A 26,888-nucleotide genomic window follows, 5' to 3' on the forward strand; every position below is an offset into this window, starting at 1 on the left:
GTCACCAAAGAGGTAGTAGGAAAATGGGTTAAAATACTTCAAAAGTCCTCAAAAATGGCTTTAAAAATTTACATAGTGGATATATAATTCAGGAGTCATTCAGGGGGCCGCTTTATGGAGGAGAAGGTAGTGGGCAATGAGAAAGAGCCAATGAACGGAACCCTAGCCAGCATGCAGAGCCTCTGGGCAGATGCCATTCAAAAATAATTATGCTGCAGAATAACAGAATGTTGAAGGCCAGATTTCATGAGCTGTTCAGGGCCTAACGAGGCAGCAAGGTGTAGCATAGTGTTTTCTGGAGCCTAAGTAAACAAAACTGAACTTTTGGGTAAATCATTCCTCCCAGCTACCTAATTTACAAAATCCTATCAAGCACCTTAACTAACCTCACCCCAAGCTTTTGAAATACAGCACTCAAAGTGCTTGAAGTTATTAGACCCACTGACAGCTCCATCACTCTTACTTTTCTCTCAGTTTCCTAGTACCTGGCTGTTACAGCAGATGCTATTCAAAAGCAAAACAAAACAAATAACAACAACAAACAAAAACAACAATGAAACATCTTTGGAAAGTCCAATCCTGCCCTGTCTGAGTCACTCATAAACACAAACTCTAAGTACTTCACTAGCAAATGGACTACATAAAAACAGCAGCAAATTCTTGCTAAATCCTATCTCTATGTTGAATCCTGTCTGACTTTGTAATTTCTCATCCTTTTTCAGGTGGTTTTAAATATTTCCTGTTCTGGCTTCATACTGCTGGCATGTTGTTGCACTGATTTGCTTAACTCAAATGAAAGTTGTTCAGGGACTGTCTTGTGGGAAAGTTTAAAGGGCATTGGATAAATACTGATCAGTTAACTGACAGCTTACTTGGATGGAAATGGCATGGCTTCCCCTCTTGGATTTTACCTCAGTTACTCATTATTTTTACATCCCTTCAGTATTTTCCTAGGGAATGACAATCTGTAAGTGGGCCTTGGCTCAGCAAAAGCAGGACAACAAAACCGAATCAATAGAAAGGTGACTGCCTGAACGCCAGGAAGATGTTTGATTACAAGACAGTTTCCATTAACCCATTTAACCGTCCCCTCTCCAGTGTTACATTCTCATTCCACTGACGTCTAGCTCCTTGCTAGCCTCACAACACAGATGGCACTGTGAACAGAGACGTGGCATACAGAAATCCATTGACAATGAGTCCTTGGAAAAGAAAACAACCCACACGTGCATGTAGCCTCACAGCAAAGCCACCAGCGTGAGTGGGTAAGCATCCCAGCAGGACGGTGTGCCCAGCGCCACTGAGTCACTCAGGGAAGGAGCTCAGCTCAACACTTACAGAACTAAACAGCAAGGTTTTGACCCAAGGTTGCTACATTGGTCAAAATTAAAAGGCACAGCTTGATGCTACTACTAGCATTCCCCAGTTCCCTTTTCTTTCAGAGCTGTGTAAATAAATATATGACCTCAAGGAATAAAATTCCAGTTCTAATTACATTCCAGAAGCCGTAAGCGATACAGGCAGTGTAAGTAAATTTTCCAATGATTTCCTTACCTGAATCCTGTCAGGCACCCCTGTGCTGTCCATTCGGCTGGCTACATTCACCGTGTTTCCCCATATGTCGTACTGGGGCTTACGTGCTCCTATTACCCCAGCTACCACAGGACCAATATTGAGGCCTAGAAGGAGAGAAGAAATCCCACAATGCTCAGATCCATCACAGGTGAACCACATGAAGCTTGAGGCAAGTTACTTGTCAGACAATAAAAAGTCCTGAGGTTCATCAGTTCTAGCTGTGCTTTACCCTGACACGTGAAGTTGTTGCCAACTGCGGGGAAAGAAACTTTAAAGACTATTTGGCTTCTTTGATCTGTTATGACTGTCTGACTGGCAGCACTTGCTGCAGCTGCTCAATCCGCAGCTATTTTCCAGTACCAGATAGCAGGATAGGTGTTATTTGCCATCCTGTTGCCAAGCTAACTGCTCACTTGGGCGTCAGCACAGGGTGTGATGCCAGGTGGATGCGAGACGGGCACTGCAGCATCCCGACAGCCTTCAAGTGCAAACCCCACACTCGACATCCTCACCTTTTCACCTCCTTCTACTTTCCCATCTCTATTTCCTGATTTGACAGACAGCCTCATGCCCAACACCAGCTGTTGAACAGCAGAGCCTGGGACCACTGAGGATGTGGGCAGCAGAGCACATCACAGGTGAAGTGGGCTCAAGCAGAACCACTGTGTGTGACCAGGCCATGATAAGAGCTTCTCTGCACCAAAGTCTGTTGCCCAACTGCTCCTTGTCCTCCAGGGAGCTTTGGTAATAACACAGCTGCCTTAACAGCGCTGCTCTGACATTTCACAGAGGCCCAAGCAGGCAGGCTGTTATTTTTCTGTCACTGGGTACAGAACAATTAACATAATTACACAGCTAAGGTAACCTCTACGTTTTTCTCTCTCTGTGAGATCCCCAGCTCAGAATGACCACTACTGGTATTCAATCCCGTGAACGCAGTGACATTACCTATTTTCATCTGGAAGTTGTTGAATGAATGTTCATTAATGTATTTCATTTGGTCCATTAACCTCATGGCAAAGTCAGCCAGAGCTTTGATATGTGTCTTCCCTTCCTTGTCGTAAGTGGAGTCATTGAGGCCTGATGCAGCCATGTATGTACTGCCAATGGTTTTGATCTTCTCCAGCTGCCGAAATTGGTCTTCACTTATGATCTGTTACACATGAGAAGTGCAGAGAAACTGAATAGTCAGACACATCCATGCTGTTAGTGTCCTTGCCAAGTGTCCTCCCTTGGTACAAGCACTACAAAACTCTAGACAGTCTCCATTACTCAAAGTACAGAAGGAAAGGGGGCAGAGGAGGGAAAAGGGAGTGAAATAAAAAAAAATAAGACTTCTAGAATGGGGAGAAATGAAACATGGCACAAGGATTCAGTAAGCTACCTTCCTTCATAAGTTCAGCAAAACCCAAATAAACTCAAGTAAACTCAATCTGTTTGCTCTATCCACACGCATTTTCAGTGACTTACTTCATCAAAGTCGGCAATGATCTCGTTGAGCAGTCTCAGACACTCCACCCCCTCATTGTTGGCCTCCAGTTCCACATAAAACTCTGAGAAGTTGCTTATGGAGGCGAACATGACAGCCACACACTCGCAGGACTGGTAGTACAGTTCATCATTTCGCCGCTCCTGAGCTAGGAAATGGGCTGCCACGTCCTTCGGCAAAATGTTGTGGAGGAGGCGTCTGTTATAGGCCTGCAGTTCCTCCATTTCTTCTTTCTCCTCAGTGGCCTAGTTTAGGAGGGAGAAAAAGACACACTTATTCTTTCGGTAACTGCTCTAGAGGAAAGAAAAAAACTGAACGTGAACTCGCAGGGAGGACAGAAATGGAGGGAAGTGGGGGAACAGCAAAGAAGGGCAGAGGCAGAGAGATGCAGGAACGAGTTTTGCAGTGGAAGATGTTTGTCTTTGTGTGCACGTGTATATAAAAGCCAAAGGGGCTCCCTACAGGCAGACCCCAAAATCCATTTTTGCTACATTTCTAGGCACTGAATCAGGTAATCTCTTCCTTCTGGGGAACTGCACTACAATCCTAGCACCCATGAACAGACATTGCTGGCTTTCCTAGACAGGCACATAGGGCTTCAGGAGGAGCATTGAGGTGTGGGTACTGATTACTTTTCTCTCCCCAGTTACATGATGATTGCAGTATTTTTCGCCTTGTTTTACTTTTTGCCATTTTGAATATTTCTGAGCAAAGAGCAATGGGGTCAGGCAACAAACACGGGGTCAGACAACAGCTGGAGACTGCACACCTGGTACAGAGGACACGTAGAGTGATTTGGGTAATGGGAGCCCTGAAGACCACCCTGTGTACAGCATGATCACCTTCAGCAGAGGCAGCAATCAAAATTCCCCTAACAATGTATAACATTTTGAAATTGATTTTATTCTATTATTACTATTATTATTTTTCCAGCACCTCTTGTCATTGCTGGAGAGCTGGAGTTAAAAAAAGGGCAGAATGTCCTCGCTCTTTTGGATGCTGGTGTGGACAAACACAGCTTAGCCATCTCAACAGCCACCACAGAAGGGATTACCTCCCCAACATCCCTTATCCACATGTTGGCAAAGAGACAAGCAATAGTTGCAAAGCACTTTATGACTTCGCTGGTTTCTAAAACAGGAAACTGGAGGTTAAGTGACAAAGCTGCTTTCAGAAGGTGTGTCCAGCCAGAACAAGAAAAACTCCTGGCTCTGCCTGGGGAAGTAATATGCTTCAGCCAGCTGAACACAGACCTGGAACAGGCAAGTGAGCTCATCTCCTCCATTGTTTTACCATTTATAAACGAGGATAACAATGTTTATGTGCTTCCCAAGGAGCTTTAATTAATTGGTTCTTCCTCAGTGCCTCTTACTCAAACCACTGAGACCTATTATTAGAAGATGTCCTACTGTCCAGAAGGTAAAAAAATCTATACAAAGCCTGCAGTCCTGTGGTCTCCCAGCTATGAGTCATGGGCAGAGCTGAGACCTGTCCTGCTTACTTGAGAATCACACAGGACACCCCGACATCTTTCACGGGCACACGTAGTGAAAATATTAACACTGAACCCAGGGATGGAAGCAAAGAGAGGCATTGTCTGTACCATGCTGGTTACCCAATGCCGCTGCCCAGGGGCTTAATGAAGATTGGACGTGAAGCCAGTTCTTACTGCTTAACAAGGTGGTGAATGAAACTGCAACTGTGAATCCTTCATACCTCTGAACACAGCAAACTAAAGTTGGCTGAACTCTGGGAAGCAAATCAGCCGCGAATGTGAGCTTCTTACATTTACAGATTGTGTTATACTGCAGGTTCCTGCAACAGTGACAGGCTCAGGTGCCTGAGTTCACTAACCAAGATCTTCAGATCTATGATCTTTTATTGCAGGGACCATCCTAAGTGCACTTACAGGGAAACAAAGGGTTAAATTAAACAACCAGGATGTGAGGCACTCAGAATGAGAAGTACAAAGGGAGAAAGGAACATTACTGGTATGCCCAGCTAGGTGCCAGGTTCAGATTAAATTCAAAGGCATTTTATAACACTGAAATTTGATAGTGAATAACTCAGTAGTTATGCTAACACCAAAGACTATTCCACCAACACAGCAAACACCCACTAACCTGGAGTTTCCAGAGGAAATCAAGCCTTGCAGTGGATTCCACTTGCTGGGCATGCAAATACAGTGCCAGGACAAAGACTGTAATGATGACAGGGGTGACAATCTTCAGCGCGACTCGTGTCATCACTGGAGAGCTGCAGCCAACAAAAGAGCAGAATTTCCCAGTTATTCTTAGTGTGGAGGAACACAGCACACTCCCCCGTTCTCACTTCAAGGCTAACTAACCACTGAAGAAAAGGCTTTTCTCCTCCCCTCTGTAGCCCATGTTGGTAAAGGGAAAACAATACCTGAAATAAGCTCAGGACTCTGGCTTACAGGTGCTGGTTTCTGAAGCAGGACTTCAAAATCAGAAATTGAATCCAACTTCTTAAAGTGGGTTAACATCAATGTAAAAGCCACTTGCAAGAGAATAGCCATATGTGCTATGCTTGGCAAAACTGAAATGCTGACAGTTCTTCAGATTGTATTTACCAGGTCTCTTGCCTTGCCTTCCCCAGCCTCCAAAGTCTGGCACTGTTCTACGCTTCATACTTCGCTAATTAGACAATTTTAATGACTTTTGTCTTATAAAAAATCTAAAAGCTGGAAGGAACATTAAGATACATTCCCAACCCTTGTGACAAGCAAGTAAATAAAAATTGTTTGAATTACAGTTATACAGCATGAAAATATCATTGTGATAAAATCTTTAATTTGTAATTACAAGATCTACGAGACGCTCTGCAAAGCAAGTTCCCACAGGAAAGAGGATGCTCTGAGAGGAGCTATTGAGACAAAAGGGCAATACTCAATCCACGTAGGGTATGTGTGCTGTATTGCACTGGATCACAGTGGTGCATACATGCTGATACTGCACCTTGTGAACAGAAAATGCCTTCTGACACAAATCCATAAAAATACATCATGACAAAGTGACTCACCATGGTAACGTTGCATTTGCTGACACGCTGCAAAAAAGAAAAGAAAACAAAACACAAAAACACAGACAAGGTTAGTAGAGCGGTGTGCTTCCTCTAGCACTCGTCCTTCTGTACCTAATGCAAGAGTACCTCTGCAATGTGGCACCTCTAACGCTGTGCGGGGCTATAGCCCTTTTAAAACGGAAAAGAGCAAAAAGACTGGGGGAGAGAAAAGGTCGCTGTCTGAGCTATGCTCGGAGATCCAGAGTGATGGTGCAACATGGTTAATTTAGTTAAAACATCTAAGGAGCACTGAGAGTCAGAGAATCGTTTGGGATTTGAATGTCAGTGTGGGATATTTAGCAAATGCTTGTGCATCTGTCACTACTTCATTAGGTCAGGCAGAAAGCGATTGATCTGAAGAAGGAAGCTTTTGGTTAACATCTTGTGAGGGTTAGCTGCCTTCTTCCCCACACGTTGTAAGCCGGAGGCGTGCCTAGCTCCTTTACCTCTGGCACTATCCCCTCCTGCCAGTTGCTCATCTCCAGTGCTGCACCTCGCTATGGGTACTGCACGCGAGTGCACTAAGAAAACCCTTACACAGGCTGCTGTTACTATGCTCTACGCTGCAAAGGGCTCCTATGAAGCAGAGCTGCTGAAGATGGAGGGTGTGCTTTTCTTACAGTGAAAGGATGGAAAAGAGCTTTCTGGTAGGTAGTAGTTGGCTGAGCTCCCGACTGATTGATTGCTTAATGCTGCTGGTTTCTTCTCAAGAGTGGGCGGAGTATTAGCTGGCCGAGAACCTCGTATATGTATCTTTTAAAATACTGTTTAAATGGAAAGAAAGAAATCAGTGGTAAAATTACTGTATTGTCATTGACTTGTGGCTTTGCAGGCTACTGATGGGATACATCTTTACCTTGGGAAAGTCATGTTTGTCCGAAGAGCATCAGACCAGAGTTTGCTCTCACTACGGTGTCAGAGCTAGAAATGATCAAAACTGAAATAGCCGAGGGAGCCTTGCTGAGCATAAAACTAACAAATAAAGCCATGGTTGCTCTCTAACCTTGTTTGCTCCAAGACATTTTTTTCATCTCTGAGCATGGAATTTCTTCTGACACAGATTTTGCAACCCGTGTTGTCTTGCACATGATCTATTGCGAGGCCTCCTGGCGAGCTCCAGCACTGACCACATAGCAAAGCCCAGGTTGTGTCTGGCTCTGGACCCAGGCTGGGAGCCCTGGGGCCAGCAACTCCCACGCTAAAGGATGGAGCTAGTCGGAGCTGGAGACACTTACTGCATGCAGCATGAGTCTCCTGCTCTCCTAAATCACTGCCTGGCCAAGGATGACTGACTGCCTCATTATCACTCAGTCTTATGACAAGATGGGACAGATCTGACCTTTTTTGCTGGGCCTGCTGCTCAATGCAGGTGCTGTGCTTCCTCTAAAATCCTCAGCAGTAACACAGACTGTAAAATGCAGCAAATCCAGCATTTATACAAAAGATTTGGCTAACTGAAAATGCCCAATGCAAGCAATAATGGGAGTTGCACTGCTCCCCATGGGACAGACGTTTCCAGTAGCAGATAGCTCTTTAATTACTGGAAGATAAAATAGCAAGAAACTCACTAAATACATTCCTGTTCAAAGTTAGATGCGCTTTTTTAGCAGGAAGAGTGGCTGACTTTGGGGACAGCTCCTATAGGACAGCAGCATCTCTGGGCTTGATGAACAAATTGCTGGGCAAAGCTTTTTAGGCTCCCCTATGCTGAAACCTGAGAAGCCCACATTGGTCCATCACATCTTTAAAACCAATGCATTTATGTACTGCATGGGGAAAAGGTAAGATGGTAGAGCTCTGTGCATCCAGTTACACTTCATGTGTCACCGTGCTGGTGTGTCACTCCAGCCAAGGCTACCCAGTCCCAACGTGTTACCGTCAGCCTTTCAGTTGCTTGCATGCTGTGTTGGTTTGTACACAGAAGTGTGAAGCGACATCTGCATCGCTTCTAATTAGTCAGAGCACCATAATGACTGCAGAGCAGACAGTAATTATGTCGCTACAACAGGCATCCAATTAAAGTAGTATGAGGTCATGCTTTTTTTTAATATCAGCTGGACAATAAGGTACATCTCTGAACTCCGTGTTACATGCTGAGCTCCCGTCTTGCACAACGCACAAATGGACTGCCAGACTTTGAGGCATTAAAAAGCGGTCCGTGGAGCTCTCAGGACAAAACAAATACCATTTAACGAGGGAGAATACAGCACCACAGAAAGTTATTTCTGGGAAAACCTGCTAACCTTCTCCACTCTATTACTGACATTTTGATTGTGGAGTGACGTAAATTATACTACTAAGTGCTGTAATTTCACTTAGTGCTTGACTTACAAGAATGAAATGATATTTGGGATATAAAATGCTTTTATTTCTCTAATTGTGTTAGAAAATGATAAATAGCTTCCACTGTTGGAATACACACCATCTGCAAAAAAAGGAAGGGAAACCTCATTCTCCCCGTACCCCTGCAGAAAGCTCCAATGGGTTTCCTACACAATTTAATTTGTGTGACTTAACAAAATAATTTAAGTGATTACTGCCAAAGGATATAAAAGCCATACACCCATTAATTATTAATGGCTGCCCAGGAATGTTAAAAATCATGGAACATTTATGTGAAGGACAGAAGTAACCAGGTGCATCCAGTCAGTAGGGTTTAATGACCCTCAGGAAATCTGAGCAATTGCATCAGCTACTTCATAACATACAAAACAGCACAGGGTCAGGGGCATATCCTCAGCCACCCTCCTGTCTCAAGACAGGAGCAACCATAGGTACAATCCTTACAGATGTTTCACCTAAATTGGCCTTTAAACCATCAGGGTTGGAAATGTTACAATTGCCCTGCTGGGTTATCCCGTTGCTTACCAAATCTTTACCATTAAAGAATTTCTCAGCGTCTGTGCAAATACTTTGGTGTGATTCAAATTCACATTCTACCCACACCTGAGCACAATTGTTGCCCAAGAGGGGAAATAAAAAAAAATTAGTTAACGTAACAATACAAACTCCCAGTGAGAAATGAAACCTGTGGCAGAGGGAGTGTTTATGAATGTGCCTAATTTACCTCCCTGACATGACTTTCAGGAGAGGGGTACCCATGTCACCTGATGGTGGTTGCAACCATGATCAATATGTGACCTGGTGAAGACAAACTACCTTTTGTAAGCAAAAAGGTAACTGTATACACCCTCTTAGCCCAGGTCCCTTGGTGGGGAATTGTGCTGTGATGCCAGCTTTTCAAACGCAGACACATGCCCAACAGCAGCAAGGAGATCACTAGCCAAAAGTCAATTATATTTTTCAGGTGCACTACAACAGATGCACAAATATCTCAGCGGTTCATTACCACACCCCTGAGCCACCTCAAATTTGTAGGGGATTTTTTTCTTGAGAGAAAAACATTTCTATATTGAGAGTGTATTACCAGAAGAAGTGAGAATGACTAACTGCAGCTCCCCATTTCTGGAAGAAAAAAAAACAACACAGATCCACTCTGATTGCAGTTATATTTTGTTATTAATAGAAGGTTCATTAGTCAAGTTCCAGAATAAAAAGGTCTTAAAGGGAACTGTGATCTCCTAATCTTCAGAGGTGGAGAGCAGCATAGACAAACTTTAATTTACAGCCTGCCTGCCCTGATACCATGCACTTCCCTTGCTTGCACCATGGTCTTGGCACACCCATCCACCTAATGTCTCACTGAAATCACTGGGTGAAAGAAATTAGGTGAAGATTTCAGAAGTGAAAGGCACTTACTAGGTGTTAGCTGTAACCAGGAGATCTGCATTGTCAAAAAGGTTCACCCCTGGCACTTCCACAATGAGAACATATATAAATTCAATGAATAACATAAGGATCAGTTTTCCAATACAGCTGATCTGAAGGAACACAGAGCAGGCCAGGAGACTCAATAAGACACTGTAGGTAAAGTACTGTATAAAGACAAAAAGGGGGAAAAAACAGAAGAGAGATGAATGTCAGCTGGATAAATCAAAACTGAAAACAAAGGAAACTAAACAGAGGGATAGAAAGGGATTGGGACTCGTGGTTGGGCTGCATGAACATGTAGACTTGGTTCTGCTTGTGGGATCCTCCAACACTGCAGGAGATTTAAGTGTTAAATCTGAACTGATGGAGAAAACAAATCTAGCATTCCTTATCAGGCATTATTTGCTTTATGCTTGGGAGGTGTAGGGCTCACACCTATAGACACAAGGTTGTGGTGTAGGCTCACCCTGGACGTGGCTGTTAAATTAGCAGAAAGCCCCATCCAATTATTTTGGAATACTCCGTGTTTTGAAGTCAAATTTGGGTCCCAAATCTGTGTACTGCACATTACACAGGACCAAGGGTATTATGAATTCCCCTGTCAGGACTTACAGGCAACCACTTGAGGCCAAATGGAAAGTATTGCCCCTGCTGATGTGACGCACTGAACCCATTGGCAAAATATGAGCTGGACGTGCTTCTACCAATGCCCAACACTGTGATCTTTTTTTTTTTTTTCCTGCCAGCAGCTGCAGAACCAGCCCGTGTATGTGTGGTAGCTCAGCCTGCTGCCACACCTTGCTTTAGCAGTCACCAGGGTACAAACTTCTGCCAATCTGATAGCTGAATGTTTACCATGCCAGTGCTTTCCAATGTGATTGCAGGTTGTGAGTATTGCTCCTGGGAAAGCTGCTATAGGTGTAAAACCAAAGAGGTATGTTATCCAGCTCATCGCCTCCCAGCTATCAAACCCATGAAGCTTTAAGTTTCCACTCTGTCCAGACAGGCCTATTTCTGGCCTAACAACTGTACCCATCTTTTCAGTTAAAAGCAAATCCTAGTTGAAGAATAAATACGCTTGTGTTCTGAGCTCATTTATTAATAGTTAATTGCTGATATATTCCATTTGAGAAAATCACTTGTACAGCTTGTTATTTGACTCTTCAATTTCTAGAAAATGTGTGGGTGTTCCTTGTGGCTGAGGTAGGATCCCCCCAGCTCTGAAAGCACACTGGGAGCATGAGGCACCTCCTGTACCAGCTCCAACATCTGCCCTGCAGAGCACCGGGGAGGGACTCCTCCCTCCTTCGCCCATCAAACAGCAGGAGCTGCCTCGATGCTGTGTTAGCATTCCCTGCACGCAGAATGGCTGCTCCCCATTGATTATAACCCCTCTTGTCCTGAACCTGCACTCCTCACCACATTCTGATGAGTGCAGGCTATTTCCAGTTTTCCACTGTGCCAGATTTTGCTCCTGGGTCTTTCTGCGACACACCAGGAGCCTGTGTGGGGTTGAAAGTCACACTAAGGGTGGTCTCAAAAACCTCACTGAATCAGACTCTGGCAATATTCCCATCAGATAAAATTGAAACAAATTCAGTGGGATACTAGGGCTTTCAGTAGCACCCTGGACACCTGTATGGTTACAGATAGGCCATAAACCTGAAAAAATTATACCATAAATCCAGATGGTTTTGCCATAAATTCTGCCTACATGCTAGCGAGATTTTTCCCCTCACTTTTCCATTTGCAGCAGACAATACACATAGTGGCCGTGACATATAAACTCACAGAAAGGTCTTGAATAGCTATGCAAAAGGATGATTTTTTTTGGCAAAGTATTCTACCACTGTGTAAAATGTATTTGCTTTTTGCCATTAAAAACAATTATAAAAGCCTACCGATTAGTCAACCGTGAAGGAACTTAAATGTGGCTGTGGACTCCTGATAACAACTTCAGCCACTTAAGTTTGTGAGTAGTGGCCTGCGTCAGCCTTATAACATCAGTCAGGAGCAACCTCCTTTCCTCTGAACCAACAACATTTATCGCACAGTTTTATAGCCCCTTCTCAGGTGAAGCTCTGCAGCCCATTTTATTTTTCAAGCAATACCTCTGGAAAGTTGCAGTTGGGCAAAGGACTGTCACAGAATCCCTGCAACGTGCCCAGGCTGTAGTTGGAAGTCAGGTTGCTGATAAGGCATATGTCCACCCGGTCAGGAGTGATGTTGTATTCTGCAGCCATGCAGCTGGCAAGATCCACAGTGCTGCACATGAACTGAAGAAAAAGATGGTATTAAAGGCACACACAAGGAGAATAAAATCAAATAGTTTCTAACAATTAAAAAGCGTCTTGAAAATGGCTGTAGCAGGGGAATAATCAACGTGCAAAATGAGATTACCAATCTACGTTTTATTGGATATGCAATGGCTGTGCTTTTCTCTCACAAAATAATAGTTAATAAAACCCAGGTTGTGCACACCAGAAAGCTAGTTTGGTGTTCAACTTTTGTGAACAACTTTATGCCTAAAAGCTTACAGGCAGAGAGATTGTAGATACGTACAAACACATTCAATTTTCTGTGATAAGCTCCTGGTGTATTTCTACTGATAGGAATTTCTGAACTGGTAACTTTCATCTGCCATCTCGAAGTCCCTAACACTTCTGCTGTGGGTCCTTGTACAGGAAACACCTTACTGGCAAGGCTCAATCAACATTTTATGTTATACTGAGGAAGCAGTAGAGCCCCATTCTGATCTCCATGTGCTGTTCCATTTGTCAATTTTGGAAAATTTTACACCAAGCAAGTCCCAATTGCAAAGAATCAAACATTACACAGAAAAATAAGTTTCTTCTGTGTGGTGCTCAGCAACCCACACCAGCTCTTTGCAGGTGTGCTGTGGGCGAAGGCAGTGGGGTGCCAACGCCACTGAGCTGGCAACTCCTATACAAGCACCTCAACAGAGCACAAAACTGTTCCTAAATCTCCACAATGCAAGTAGGGAAGCTTAGGCAAGAGAAAATAGTGATCTGACTTCAGGTGTTAAACCTCTCCATTCCAGTGCAAGTCAGCATTGCCTCAGCTGAGGCTGTAACCGAAAGCAGTCATGAGAAATCTTTGTAGCTACCCCCAAGTCCTGGGACCATCTCTCTCTCTCTCTCTTTCTCTTTTTTCTCCCTCTCTTAAAAATTGAGATAGATATATTTTAAAGCAGTTTCTTTAAAATGCATTCAGCCTTGAAGCCATTTGTACAAGTGAGAAACCAGCAGCCATGGGGACCTAGAAAACAGCCAGTCTCCCTCTGAGCCTGAAATCAGCAGTGGCGTTTGAATGTGAAGCAAAACCACCCCAGTCCCAAAAGTGCAACTTAAAGCGAAGTCTTTGCGGTCCCTGTTAAGTGATTACTACACTCGGAGCAAGACTCAGTGCTGTGCAGACGGCCAGCACAAAGCCCACGCAACACTTAAGTCCCACTCAGTACAGTGGGAGTTAAATGACGCATAGGCCTCGTGCTGGCCCTGCATGCTGGGGTGCGTTTCAGGCATGGTTTATGTACTTGTAGCTGGAGCATTTAAAGAATCAGAAAAGAACACAGGCAGAAATGAGTACCAGGCATAAAATAGGCTATAGGTATGCAGCTGCCTGGCTCCCATTTCCTTTCTGTGCCCAAAAAGCAAAAGGGGGCTGACCTCAGATGCTGTAAGCATTAGACAGGATTACATTAAACCCAGTGGTTGTAAGGGTTATAATGCTGCAGAGCACTAATAAGAAAACTGTAAAGAACTGAGTGGGTCAAGGGAAATAACGCACATACCATGTTGACAAAGGCAGATAGAAAAACCAGGATAATGGCAAAGACTCCAACTAAGGTACTATTGGTCCTGGACTGTACAATCTTCCTAGAAAGAGTCTGGAGTGGAGCTGGGAAAAGCTGGGTGTGGAAGAAAAAAAAAAAAAAAAAAGATTATCTAAACATGTAAAATCATTGCTTATTTTACAGATTACCACTTGCATTTAAACTGCCCACATCCTCCAGTGCAGTGTCTGTGTGGATGCTGCACAGGGGTCAGAGAATGGCTGTATGGGATGGCAGCTTTGGGACAAAGAGGAGCAGGAACGTGACAGCTTGGTGGCCAAATCTATTTATTCCTTCCTAGTGGAAAGGCTTCTGGCTGATCTCAGTTTGTGAGCCAAGACAGCACTGTTCACAGGCCTGCACTCATCCTGCTGTGAGAAGCAAACCACAACCACCTGTAACTGAAGTAACAAGGAGCTTGTAAATTACTGGATTACAATTTTTAAAAAGCAGAAATGAAAAAAAAATGTGTTATATCCCTTTGATGAAGAAGCGATACCACAGCACTTTCCGGTGCCATTTCAGAAACACATTTAAAAAGTCTTGGCCAGCTTCGTGCTGTGTTACACCCTCACTGGAGAAACCAGCTGGCCTCGTCTCATCTGCAACACTCGGCACCACAGACACAGAGGGCTAAAAATAACCTCTGGTAAGGGCAATCACAGAGCTTCCCTAAATAGTCTGTTCCAGAGATTAGCTATTATCAAAGTTAGATTTCTTCTAATTGCCTTCTAACCATACTCCTGCAGCAGTCTTTGCTTTCAGGTGCTGCCCTGTACCCTAGGTAGAAACAGTCTCTGCGTTGAAGCTAGACTAACCAGGTGTGCTCTGCAGCAAGGGTCACACCTCAGCGTCGACGAGGCCTCCTTGCTCTGCATCAGTTACCAGAGAAGTCCAGAAGGCATTGAAACGAACTCCTCTTCATTCAGCACCACCAGTCCAGTGCACAACTGAGGGCTGGAGCAGCGAGAGCTGGACACCGAACATCCTTGAGCACAGCCACCCTTTGACAGGAGAGCATCAGCCCTGCAGAGCCCTTCCCCTCTCTGCCTCTCTGGACAGGGGCTCTGCTGAGGACTGCCAAAGTTTTCCAGAATCCAACTCTCCTTCCTGTACCCGCACACCGTGTGAATAACCAAGCCACTAGAGGGTATTTTTAGAGACACAAAGAAGCAAGCAGCACAGCGACACGGCACTGCAATTTAACGATGACTAATGTTTCTATTAAAAGTCCTGCTTTTCCCTTTTATCCTTCACTCTTACATCTTCAGAGATGCAACGTTTTGTCAATGCATAGCTTCCCACACAGCGACCCTACAACGTAATTACGAAGCGTTAGAGTGACTGAAGCACTGATTAGCTGCTGACTTTTACAGAGGGAAAGAGGGGCCGACATGGCGAGAGTCTAAGGAGCCAATTTCACCAGTGCGTGTGAACTTCAGGAGGGAGGAGAGGGCAAGTCTCTGTTTGGGGTAGCAGGGTGGAAAGGGGAAATTGGGGTCCTGACTTATTGGTTGAGAATTGTTTGAAATTCACTGAAAATTTATACAATCCTTCAGGCTGAGGAAGCCTCCTTCTGTAATCTCTGGGAAATCAGGCACCTAAATAAAACTCAGGAGCACTTTGTTGTGGATCTTGGCAGAAGCCCCTGCTGCCAGTGATCCCAAAAAAAAGCCTGACTTCGAACCAAGCCTGAGATATCAAGCAAAGCTATCAGTGGAAGACACTTAAAGTCTAATGAAAGCATGTTTTCTTTGTATTAATCTTGGTTCTTGTTATCAAGATTAGGCAAAATAGGGAAAATCGTAGGTCAGTAAACAAGTGCAGATGGAAAAAGTCCTGAGGAGGTAACAAATGCCAGAAACCATAGGAGGTTAGGATTGCAATGGAGAGCACAGCAGCACAGCTGGGCCGCACATCTGAGCAGTCTCTGCCTTAGGAACAGCCTTCATGCAGGCTCTGTAACTCTGTAAACCTCTCCCCATGTTAGAGGCAGATCCAGCAACAGGAACACTTGCAGTCTGGAGGACTTCTGTGGTAGAAATGGAGAACCTGTCTAAGCTCTGACAGGTCAGCTCTGCTCTAGCAGCATTCCTGCCGTAAAAGCATCCACAAGTCAGGGGTATAACAGTCCCAAAAAGATGCACAGGCATCTCCTGGGAAATGGGATGGAAGGGAAGCATGATTTTGGGGACTCTGTCATTTGGCTATCCAAGATTCATATTTGGGTTGCCACAGAAACTTGAGACCACTTGTTAGCCCTCTTAAAATCTCCATGTCAGGAAAAACAGCCACAGTGGGAAAGAGGAAACTGGGCTCTCTGGTCAATTCCAGTTCACTGTACACTGAAATGCATAAATGCTGCAGGATGACCTCAGTTCCCATAAAAGAGAACATGCAAGTACACAGTGAGTACAAAAGGGGAAATCAGGCACTGTTGTACAGGTGAAAATCCAAATTTAAAAAGCAACAAGTACTAGTGCTACGTTGAAAATGATCCACATCATCCATTCATTTGCATGACAAAAAATAAATAAAAACTGTACTTTGCAGTAACAGCTGATCACAGACAGAAGAGTAATATTTGTCCTTTTTATCTTCTTAAGATATATTGTGGACATGGAAAACTGCTTAGATAATTGCTGTTGTTCTGTGAGATGAAAAAAAATAGGAGGTCTTTAAGTTCTGATTTTTCAATTTGTAATAAAAGCCTTTGAGTCATTTCGAAGTACATTAAGATGCTTCTGGAGTAAAAGACAATATCTCCAGGCAACTTGATGTTGCAAGTCCATTTATGTAACTTATTTCACAGAGATTTATTAGTCTATAAAAAAGTACAGTTTTCAGAAGTATTTTTCCCCTGCCTGAGAAGAAAACAAAAATAAAATAGGAGCTTCTAGTGCAGCCTTCGGAGACAGAGAAACAAGTAGGCAAACTGGCCCTATGCAAAACCACAGTCGCAAAATCCTATCTTAATCTCCGAAAGAGACTAAGGGATAACTTGAAATTTCTCTCATACATGCTCCCAGGAACATGCAAGAAGTTAAATTTCACACAGCAGTTTATATACCAGGAGTTAAGGATTTTAAGAAAGAATACAAACTTGATAAGTTAGCAGCAAAACAGATGTCTGACAGTGGAGTATTTGCAAAGGGACCCTGGTTCCCATGACCTTAGACTCTGTTGGGAAGGAAAACCATCTCACGGTGGCCAAGTCTTCATGGAGTATCAAAGTGAAGAACTGGAACTCTCTTGTTTATTACAGCTGAAGAAACTTGGAAAGCCAAGCTGGCTGCATTGGCAGGTCCAGGATCAACTTCTAGTCCGTGGAGAATTTTATAGTAGAAGATAATAATGACAGCAAAAGAAAATAAAACATGATCAAGCTGTCCTGAAAGAGCCTGCTGGCCACTGTCAAAGCCTGAGTTGGAGAGGCCAAAACAAGGAAGGAAGGAAAGAGAGTCACTTATCATATAACAGCACAGCAAATAGGCAAAAGTTATGCTTATACTGTTATCCTGAGGAGGACACCTGCTTTCCGACTCTGTATGGAAGAAACCACTGGTATGTAAAATACATGCTTTCCTATCCCACATCCGAGTGTGAAACAAAACAAATAAGGCTGACATCTCTGTGTCTTAAAATTTTATCTAAAGGTTCTGTAAAAGCGCCTGCCTTCCTTGTGTGTATTTGTAAAAAGGCTTCCTGAAGCAATGTGCAGTAGGGGCTGGGTAAACATGCTGATTAAAAAACTGATGTAAAACACCAAAATCTTCAATGACAGAAGTAGGCTGCAACTGCTGGGAGCTGCTGCCAACATACAGGTAGCTGACAACGCAACCATACAGCAGAAGTACCTGTCCCCTAAAAAAGCCATCTCTTAATCAGATGTTGTCAGCCAAGGCTAATTTGGAGCACAAAAATGAGGTAATCAAAAAGGTACTGGAGCTAGAAAGCTCTCCGTTTTCAACATTTGCAATTTGTGTATATAAGGCACTGACCTCACTGTTATACAAGAGCACCTTGTGAGCCCAGGACAGAATGCTGAAGGCTCACTTTTCAGAACACTTCATAAAATCCTGTTAAATTCTGATATTAGTCTGAATCCATTCCGATGTCTTGTGTTTCCAAAGCCTGTCCACTGAGGCAAAAGCAGACTAAAACTGGTCGCAGGCACCAGTGAACAGACTTCCTCTACAGGAACTCGGAAGGTCAAGGCAAAGAAAGCAAGACTGAACATTCCCCACAGTCACGGGGACTGAAGAATGCTATGTGCCTTTTAAATTCGTCATTAAGATAAGTAATAATATTAAATAAACCAAAAAGCTCCAAAGCAAAATCAGACCTTTGAATTATGCCAGAAGTGAGTGCTGCTGTCAGTACGTGGAGGCAGTCTAAGCTTGTAAAAGCCAGCGTGTGACAAACAACCGTGCACTTTGAAATCTGTCTCGTGGCAAATCCGCCACCTTGAATCCTTCAGGGGTCTGGGTCTGCTGCAGCTCTTGGCCCAGTAATTGCACATCACCACAGGTGAGCTGGTGTGCTGGTCTGGCTCTGCCTGGCTGCCAGTGTGTTGGGATGTTTCTGCTGTGACACTGCAGTGTAAATAGGCTCCAGCACAGCTCTGCACAGTTTATAAAGTAATGACACTCAACAGCACCTTCACATGTAATGGACACACCAAATATAACCAGGCATCAGTGGATACCATTTCTCAGCTCAAGGGATCCAAGCCTTTCTATTAGCACTGTTATCTCTGACTTGTAAGTCTCATTGATGGTAAACAAGCAGGACTCATGGGATGCTGCACTTGGCTCCCTTTAAAATTGTCTTAGCCCAAGGGAAGCCCCATGAGCTGTTAAGTTCAAATATAACCTGAAGCTTCTTTCACAGCTCTTATTAAACAAGAGGGCAAAGCTTAATTCTTCAAATCTAACTTTCAAATATCAAAAAGATGTGAAAGGTGTAAGTCTGTCAAAAGCACCCACCTTCAACTATTAAAAATGGCACAGAGAAGATAACTAAAATGAGGCAAATCATCTGTCTGACATAATCCCTTACCTGACTATTTCTTCTGCAGAAAAATTAATGCTTCTGAGCTATTTTATTCCAAGCTCTGAGTAACAAAGGTGAGCTTGTGTTGAGGTGCCCGAATCTGTATGTTTTCCAGGTTCAGACACTGGAATGTATGGAATCTCCATGTGTGGAATGGAAGTAACCTCAAAACAGCAGATACAATCAACTAGCATGAGCATTTTAATACAAATACCTTTGTGTGAAAAAGATGAGTGTATCACCCTTTCCAAAGCACTGATGGCCATTTTGCCACAGAATGCCAACAATAATTAGCATGGATTTCAGATTTCACACAACGTATTTCTCTGCTTACCAAAACCAGTTACAAGAAAGAGCTCACTAAATGCTGGAAGCTCTGTATAGTCATCTGAGAATGGCTGATAAAGTTATATATGTTTATGGCTTTTACTTCCCCTCAGGACATTTTTCCTTGATGATATTCTGCTTCTGATAATCTGCCTACCCAAACATGCATATGCAGCAGGGGACAGTACACAGGCTACGCTGCAGGAAGTTTACAGGGAGGAAACGAATGGTCAGTGTTTTGTTCCACATTGGGAAATGTGTTCTTATATCAATATGAGAGTGCCTGCAGGGGACTTAATAGACATGCAGATCCACAGAGTGATTACTGCTTGCTGAGCTAAAGAGATGCCAACCCTAACATCTGTTTGCAGTTCGTTCTGTCTTATCAAAGGCTTTTTCTGTAACCCTTGTCACATAGTGTGGATAGGGTGGCTAACAAAACATGCTATGTTAGCTGAAGAAACAGATTACCGAACCACTTAGATTTGGCAAAGGACTTTACAAAGAAACCACGTTACTCACCTTTACACAGGAGTAAATGACTGAAACAAACACCACTGTGGTCAGGATCAGGAAACAGGTCAGGTAAAAACCCAGCATAAACGTAGAGCTGAAAGCAAGGAGGTTTCTTTTTAATGCACATCATATAGAAGAGCTACAGCTCTGCTCTCAAGACTATGACATTTGTACAAGCTATGACACACTGCACAGGCTTTCCAATTAGGATAGCAGTAGGAGATACGAGGTGCCTTGAATACCAACAGATACTCTGTCCTATTTGAATTACTCACGCAGGCTGCAGAGCAGAGAATGCTGTATCTTTTACAGCAATCACCTTCCTGCCAGGGTGACAGCAGAGGGATTGAGAAATATCTCCCATGCTTGAGGAGATGATGGAACAATCTGTTACAGTGGGTCAGCCCTGGCTGGCTATGGGTAGGGGACCCCAGGAAGGAAAGCGTGCTGCACACTGCAGTGAGGCTGAGCGCACGTGAAATCTGCAGGGGAGGCACATTTCATGTTAAGCTGATGAAACACTCTTATTTGTGCCCTTTATTTGTGCTTCAGGAATTGCTGGGATACCTGGTGCTTTTTATGAGGGCACACACAAGGGAAAAGCTTGGTGGGGATAGCTAACCATTCTTGCCATGTCTGCGCTCTGTCCTGTGTATGGGATGGAAGCAACCATGGCACGAGGACAGACAGGGAAAACAGCTTTAGCCTGGTCAGCTTGAGATGTTCTTCTGTTTTCTCTGTTCCTCTCAACTTTGAAGTACAAACAGGACCCCAGGGCCAACTTTGTACTATGCATTTTGATGTGTTTTGATCATGAAGATATTCAACAACAATTTCACAGTGATTGGTCTCAGTATGAAAGGACAGGCCCCCTCCCAGGAGTTTGTCTTGTTCATAATTTAAAGGAAGTATTCTTGCAACGTGACATTAAGGCTAACCACACCAAAGCCAGCTGGTCTCTGTGTTCTCTCATGACTACTAAGATAATTGTACTTGCTAATTCACTGTTTGAGCCTTTGTGAAATTCATTAAAGCTATTCCTCTTTATCATCATAAATTACCACTGCCATTTTGTCTCTAGTGTCAGATTCAAATTCCACATTGTGTCTTTGATGAAGCCCTGATGGTGACACATACACTCCTGTGGTTTCTGTTGCTGCTTATCCGTTACCTTCAACAGAAGACCAAAACTATGCAATTGAAATATCAAGAAAGACAAACCAAAAGTTGAGGGAAAGTTTATCTGACCTGCAGTTAAAACACGAAATTTTATTTACTCTCTAACCCAATTATCTTTGGCCAAGCTACCTTACAATGCTAAAAAACTTACCAAAATAATTAAATAATTAAATAACCACCCCATTACGGGACACAAGGAAGGAGATGGAGCAGTGTGACATTTACACCACAGTGCCATGAGGGATTGGCTCCTGCATAATACAAAAGAGTCAGCCATATGGTTGCTGCAGATCAGAAACTGTCAAGTTGTCATTTAAATGTTAAACTGGGTTTTATGGAGACAGTTTGGTGGCTGCTTAGGGAGTTGATGAGTACAAGAAAGGCTGGTAGAGGGCCTCTGCATGTGTGAACTCCAGGCAGTAATATCCAGTCACCAGATCCAAAGTGTAAGCCTCATCACTAAAGAGGCCAAACTCTCAAAGAGTATTTTTGGCCATTAGCATTAATTGCTGGAATTAATCTGGTTTCAATTTTGAACCTCTAGATTCCCAAAGCGGAGCTGTCTGTTTACACAGTGCATTTGTACTGATGTTATTGCTGATCCGATACTTCTGTGAGCAGAAGTGAATGTCCTCTTGCCCAGGAGAGTGAACGACCTCAAACATCAGACCACGCACTATTTCTATGACCTTCTGAATATCTCATCTGAATGGTACTAACCAATCTCTCCTCTGAAAAGAACTGCACTGTGAACAGAAGTAGAGAGCAGTTGTAATGACAGACAATAGTACTGGAACTCTCTTTAAACAATTTTTGTCTTCTTGTAATGAAGATGAATTTGGAGCATTGTTAGAGCTTCTGAGATCTTGTCCTTCAGATTAAAAATGACTAACTCTGAATTTATTTCCAACACAGCAGTGCTCAGTGAATGATATATTATTGCTACTAGATGAGAGCACAGGAAATACCAACATGCTTTAATTTCAAGAGATTTTTTATGAGCTCTTTGAGAAGAAATACCATGGCTGCAGAGCTCACTTCTGGAAGAGATCCAGTGGATTACACTGTGCCTTTCAGACGCAGGAATACACTGCAGTGGTCCAAGAGCACTGTGCCCCACAGCCCCGAGGAGCTTATTCCACTCCAGTCCCTCTCTTGCCTGGGCAAAGAAATGACTGCATCCCTTAAATCCTGGGTGAGCTACCCAAAGCTTAGGCACATGTAGCCTTCTGTACCTTTCCTCTTGCACTGCTCATCTGAGTCCAGAAGAATAAATGCACAACAGGTTATACCTCACCTTTGAAGTAGACCCTGAGACCTCAGCACTCTGAGCAAGGAGGCTGTGATGGCCTTTTCACCTCTCTGTCCTACTGCATTTAGATAAGAGCACAGACTAGCTTCATGTTGTGAATGCATATTATGCCTTAGTAGGCAATCCTTCCAGCTTAGCGATATTTGTTTTCCACAGGCTTATAAACGTGCTGAAATGAATTTCCTAAGATGGAGGTAAATGGTAAGAGGAATCACATTAGCAAAACACAAATCCTCACGTGCCAGTGAGGAAGTTTAATATGTACTAGAAATGAGTGAAAACAATAAGCACCACGCATCACTTGAGCATGAATTATTAAAGCATTTTCCTTTCTCCTTGGTGCTCTGAGCTCTCAAGAAAAAAAAATCAACAAAGAAAAGTAGGCCAGAATACAGGAGGAGAGCAGATGGGAGCAAAGGGATGAAAAGATACTCACTGTGGCACGATTATGATTTGAACAAAGCAGATGAAGAGGAAGACTAAGGAGGCACAAGCCACGTAGGCTCCAAACCTGTCATCCACCTGCTTGGAGTACTGCAAAAAAGCAAGCAAAGTTATGTTAGTGGGAAATTTGGCTGACTGCCTTTTCCCAACAAAAACTTCGTTCTTGGCTTCCATTTAGGTCCTTGGAAAGCACTGTTGGTAGGAAAAGACCAACATTACAAATTCCCCTTCTCCCTGCACAAGCTGTAAGGGCTTGAACCCTTACAGAGCTCCAAAATGCCAGGGAACAAACCCACACAGCTGGATGGAGACAGGATTCACAACTTGGACACGAGGAACAGAAACAGATTAACTGGGACCAGGATACCAGGTGATCATCATCAGACAAACTTCTTTCATGGGAAGTTTACAACAGGGATGAATGCTGCTAATGAGAAAACCTTTGTGTTTGTTTTTTTTTCTTTCCTTTTTTTTTTTTTTTTTTTTTTGTGTGTGTGTGCAGACAGCTTGGCTCATTCTAATGATAGTGCAAGGATGCTGTGGTTTTCACACAGTCACTCACTCCAACTACTTGTCAACATATCAGTCACATGGGAGCTGCATCCGATTCCCAAAGATCCTTTATTTAGCTTGAAGCATGGTTCTCAGCACAGACGGTCTCAATGTTTGAACCAAGAAATAAAAGGTGCTTAGAACAGGTGAACCACTAATTTCCCTAGCAGTTTTCAGCTATAAAATTGAAGGGAAGGAGTGGGGGTAAATTACATGCTTGTGCTTTTATTCAATCCCACACAAATTCACTGAACAGCTATAAATCCTGAAAAAGTTTGCTTTTGCAGTAGGTTGCAATACTTGTCATTGAAAGAGTATTTATAAATAAAATAATGAAATAATTAGGGCAAACTTAATTACTGAAGATTTATCCATAAAATGGTGAGTTTAACTTGAATACTGCTCAAGTATCCCAAAGATTTGGATTTAAAAAAATTAAAAAAATGTAAACTTCAGTTTTCTTTGGGCAATTAAAAAACAACAGTTCATATGACAGCCTTAATAGTAGCAGCCAGGTGCCTCTGGAATTAACTGAATTTAACTTCACTGCCTACCAGAGCTGATGTTGACTCTATTAGATACATGCAGAAAGTAAAAAGATCTTTGCCTCACCACAACAAAAAGATAACTGAAATAAAATCAGGAAGCAATTGGCTATTCAGGAGCCCCAGGTCTGCTCCTCTCCTCTTTCAAATTTGTATGACAGAGAGAAGTCTAATTGCTGATTAAAATTGGTTCCCAAAGAGAAAGAGAATATGGATTGCAACCCATTGAACCTCAGCAGCAGCTGGGGCTCCCTGGGTGGCGGGGAAAAGCTCCTCCAGAGGTGAGTCAGATCTCAGGCAGGCTGAAGCAGGTTCCGCCGGTGACTTGAAGGAGATAAGGGGACAAGCTCAGTTTGGATGCCTCAAGATCAGAGGAACAAATCTGGTTTATTCTGTATTTCCTTTACAGCTCATCACTGCATAGTCATGTGTTTTCCTGCCCAGTGCTCCCTGCAGATGACTGTGGCTTTCTAGGGATGCGTATATTATGGCTTCCATGATGAAGCACAGTATTTTTAAGACCACAGTCCTATGTCCAACACCTAAAACCTTACTTAATCTATAGATATGAAAGCTTGACCTTATGCAGGAAAATTAAAACTCACAGCAAGCCTGAAAAGTTGCAATATTAGCTAGTATTACCTTTTTCTCCAGGTCAGGCTCCCTGAATGTTAAGAGGAACTTGCGGACGTGCTCAGAGCGTAACCGATCAATACTTCTGGCATCGATGGCCCGGCCCAGAAACTCATCCACTTCATCTTCTGGGTTCATACTTTCCTGTGTATTCCTGAGGATGTGAAAAAAAGAGAAAAAGAACATAAGAGGACAAGATAATTGCCCCCTCTTCACCACATGTTATCATCTCACTGTATAACAAACTGTAGGTTAATGGCATTTTGCTTATGACAACTTTGAGCTGGAAAATGGATTATGAGCTGAGAGGAAAATTATACCAGCTGTAGAGCTCATTGCCAGTCCACCAGTGAAAGGATTTATTTGGCTTTGCTTTTTTTTCTTTTTTCTTTTCTTTTTTTTTTTTTTTCTATACTACATCCATCAGGGAGCTGTTTTCTTGCTTTGAAGTCTCTTTACTGTCCTTCCTTCTCAAAATTAGGCAGTAGTTTCCCTCCTCTAGTTCTTGGACTTATTCTTCGCTGTATTTCCCTGCTGTCCTATCTGTTATTGCCTGAACTGGCAAAATAATCTATGTAACCAGTCACATTCACTGCTTCTCAATAATCATTTCTGTAAGTACGTCTGTGAAAATTTCTGAACTTGAACAATTCTCCACTTTTGAGAAAAAAGTTGTTCATAGAACAAACATAGGGAAAAATGTGGCCTGACTACTTACTGCCTCCCTTTTATGCAGTTATATATGAGTAAGAGAAACATAAACCAGATAAAATTTCCTGTCTTTAAGATATTTACTTAATTCACTTGAGATAGGAAAAAGGTAGCAAAAGAAAATAAAACATAAATTAGATTCTGCTTTCCCAACATGTGGAAGAAGATTTTTAAATTGCTTATAATCTTTAGCACCAGTTTATTTTCAATACAGCTTCAGAAAAATGAGGCTGATTTTCAAATACTGTTGAAAAAAATAACACCGAAAACTTAATTGCCCTGAGGCATTCCACGCTGAGTATCATGAAACCTGAAGCACTTCCCAAAAATCTCTAGTTCTTAAATCTAACAGGATTTTAATGACTTGATGCTGTCACTTTAATGGCCTGCCTTAAAACTAGCCACAGGCAGAAATTAAAAGCTGATCCTGAAGCGCTGTTTTTCTGCTCTGCTTACAGGATTGCCAAGGACACAGAAGTAGTGCGGGGGCATATTCCAATGGAGAACTATTTCTGTGTGCAAATCCCACGATGGGAATGCAGCTCCTAGCTCATGTTGTGTGACCTTCACCTTCAGCACTCTGGAGAAAAGTCCCGGGGTCTGACGAGCAAGATGGGAAGCTGCACTGCTTTGTTTTCTGGGGGTTTGTTTGCGCTGCAGGACAGGGCGCAATGCCCAAGGCTGTGCTGCAGTAGCCTGCAAACCAGGACGTGACTTTGTGCTCGGGGTTAAAGGCCCCTTTTCAGAGGAAAGGCTCTCCAAAGGCTTTTAACAGAATATAGCCAGACTTGTAGAGTCACTTCGTGTCCCTGCTCTGCCACATACTTCTCACCAAGGGAAAGGCTGACCAGGCCCATGGGCTTGTTGCCCTCCTGCTCCTGCCCAGCCTGCGAGCTGAAGTGCCGACACCACAGCTAGGCCGCACCAACGCATCGGCGTCCCAGCAGTGGCCACACAACAGCACCTTGTCCAGAGTTGTTTTTACTTTTGGACTCTAGAGTTATTTAATTCCTTGAAGGTCATATATTCTGCTTTGAAATGAAAACGTAGTTTTGTCCCTAGAAGGACAGGAAATTCAATTTACTTCTAGATGCTTCCTCAGAGGAAGCACATCTGCTTAAGCACTCAAGAAGAGGCTGCTTATTTTCATTCAGTCCTCACAAGTCTGTCTTCTGGACTAATAAAAATGAGCAAGGAAATTATTAGGCTTTGTATTTACAGAATGTCTTCCAAGATCCTGCGAGTTATTTACACATGTGGGCCATTCACATTTAGTCTTTTCATACCACATGTGAGAGAGGCAATACATTTTCCCCCAGAAGTGGAACAAAAAAGTCAGCTCAGCATCTTGGTGAACCTCAGTCACATTTCGAGCTCCAGTTCAACAGCATCACGCAGGAAGACATGAAGAGGAGAAAAAAAATTGTCTGCTGGGGTTTTGGCTTTGGCCGTCTCCAGTTCTGTAATAGGTTCTTATGCTGCGGAAGGTATTTCTCATACTACAATGACTTCTGTGGTTGCAGCTTATATAGAAACATGCCTGCAGGTTTTAAGTGACCTTGCTGGGACACTCATCATGAGGCAGCCACACTCACACAAACTGCAGGGAAGCCTGATACCCTACATATACCTAGCTTCTGGGATGGCTCTGCAGCCAAGCACCCTGCCTGTTGTACCCCAACTAATTGCTGTACAGAAAGTTTGGGTACGTCTTCATAATTGCACGTTTTAAATCAAAAGACATTTTTTTCCCATGCTAAGGAGAGCCCTGGAGGCAGTGCCTGTAAGTCAGAGCTGAGGTACTGCCATAGACAAATGAGATTTGTATGTTGAGATGCT

General features: G+C 43.2%; 1 protein-coding gene across 4 annotated transcripts in view; it reads right to left on the bottom strand.

Moving 5' to 3' along the window:
- The window catches only part of ADCY5 (adenylate cyclase 5), a 214,705-nt gene that overhangs the window by 2,900 nt on the left and 184,917 nt on the right, over positions 1-26,888 (bottom strand). For all 4 annotated transcript variants that reach the window (XM_068687512.1, XM_068687513.1, XM_068687515.1 and 1 more), the window contains exons 10-20: positions 24,348-24,492; positions 22,601-22,698; positions 19,680-19,767; positions 13,734-13,850; positions 12,031-12,195; positions 9,908-10,083; positions 6,107-6,133; positions 5,188-5,320; positions 3,046-3,309; positions 2,524-2,728; positions 1,555-1,679 (exon numbers count right to left, since the gene is read on the bottom strand). In XM_068687512.1, the coding sequence (XP_068543613.1) occupies positions 1,555-1,679; positions 2,524-2,728; positions 3,046-3,309; positions 5,188-5,320; positions 6,107-6,133; positions 9,908-10,083; positions 12,031-12,195; positions 13,734-13,850; positions 19,680-19,767; positions 22,601-22,698; positions 24,348-24,492 (1,543 nt within the window). The remainder of the gene's footprint in view (positions 1-1,554; positions 1,680-2,523; positions 2,729-3,045; positions 3,310-5,187; positions 5,321-6,106; positions 6,134-9,907; positions 10,084-12,030; positions 12,196-13,733; positions 13,851-19,679; positions 19,768-22,600; positions 22,699-24,347; positions 24,493-26,888) is intronic.

This window comes from Anas acuta, chromosome 6 (assembly GCF_963932015.1).
Source record: "Anas acuta chromosome 6, bAnaAcu1.1, whole genome shotgun sequence".
Classification (NCBI taxonomy): domain Eukaryota; kingdom Metazoa; phylum Chordata; class Aves; order Anseriformes; family Anatidae; genus Anas; species Anas acuta.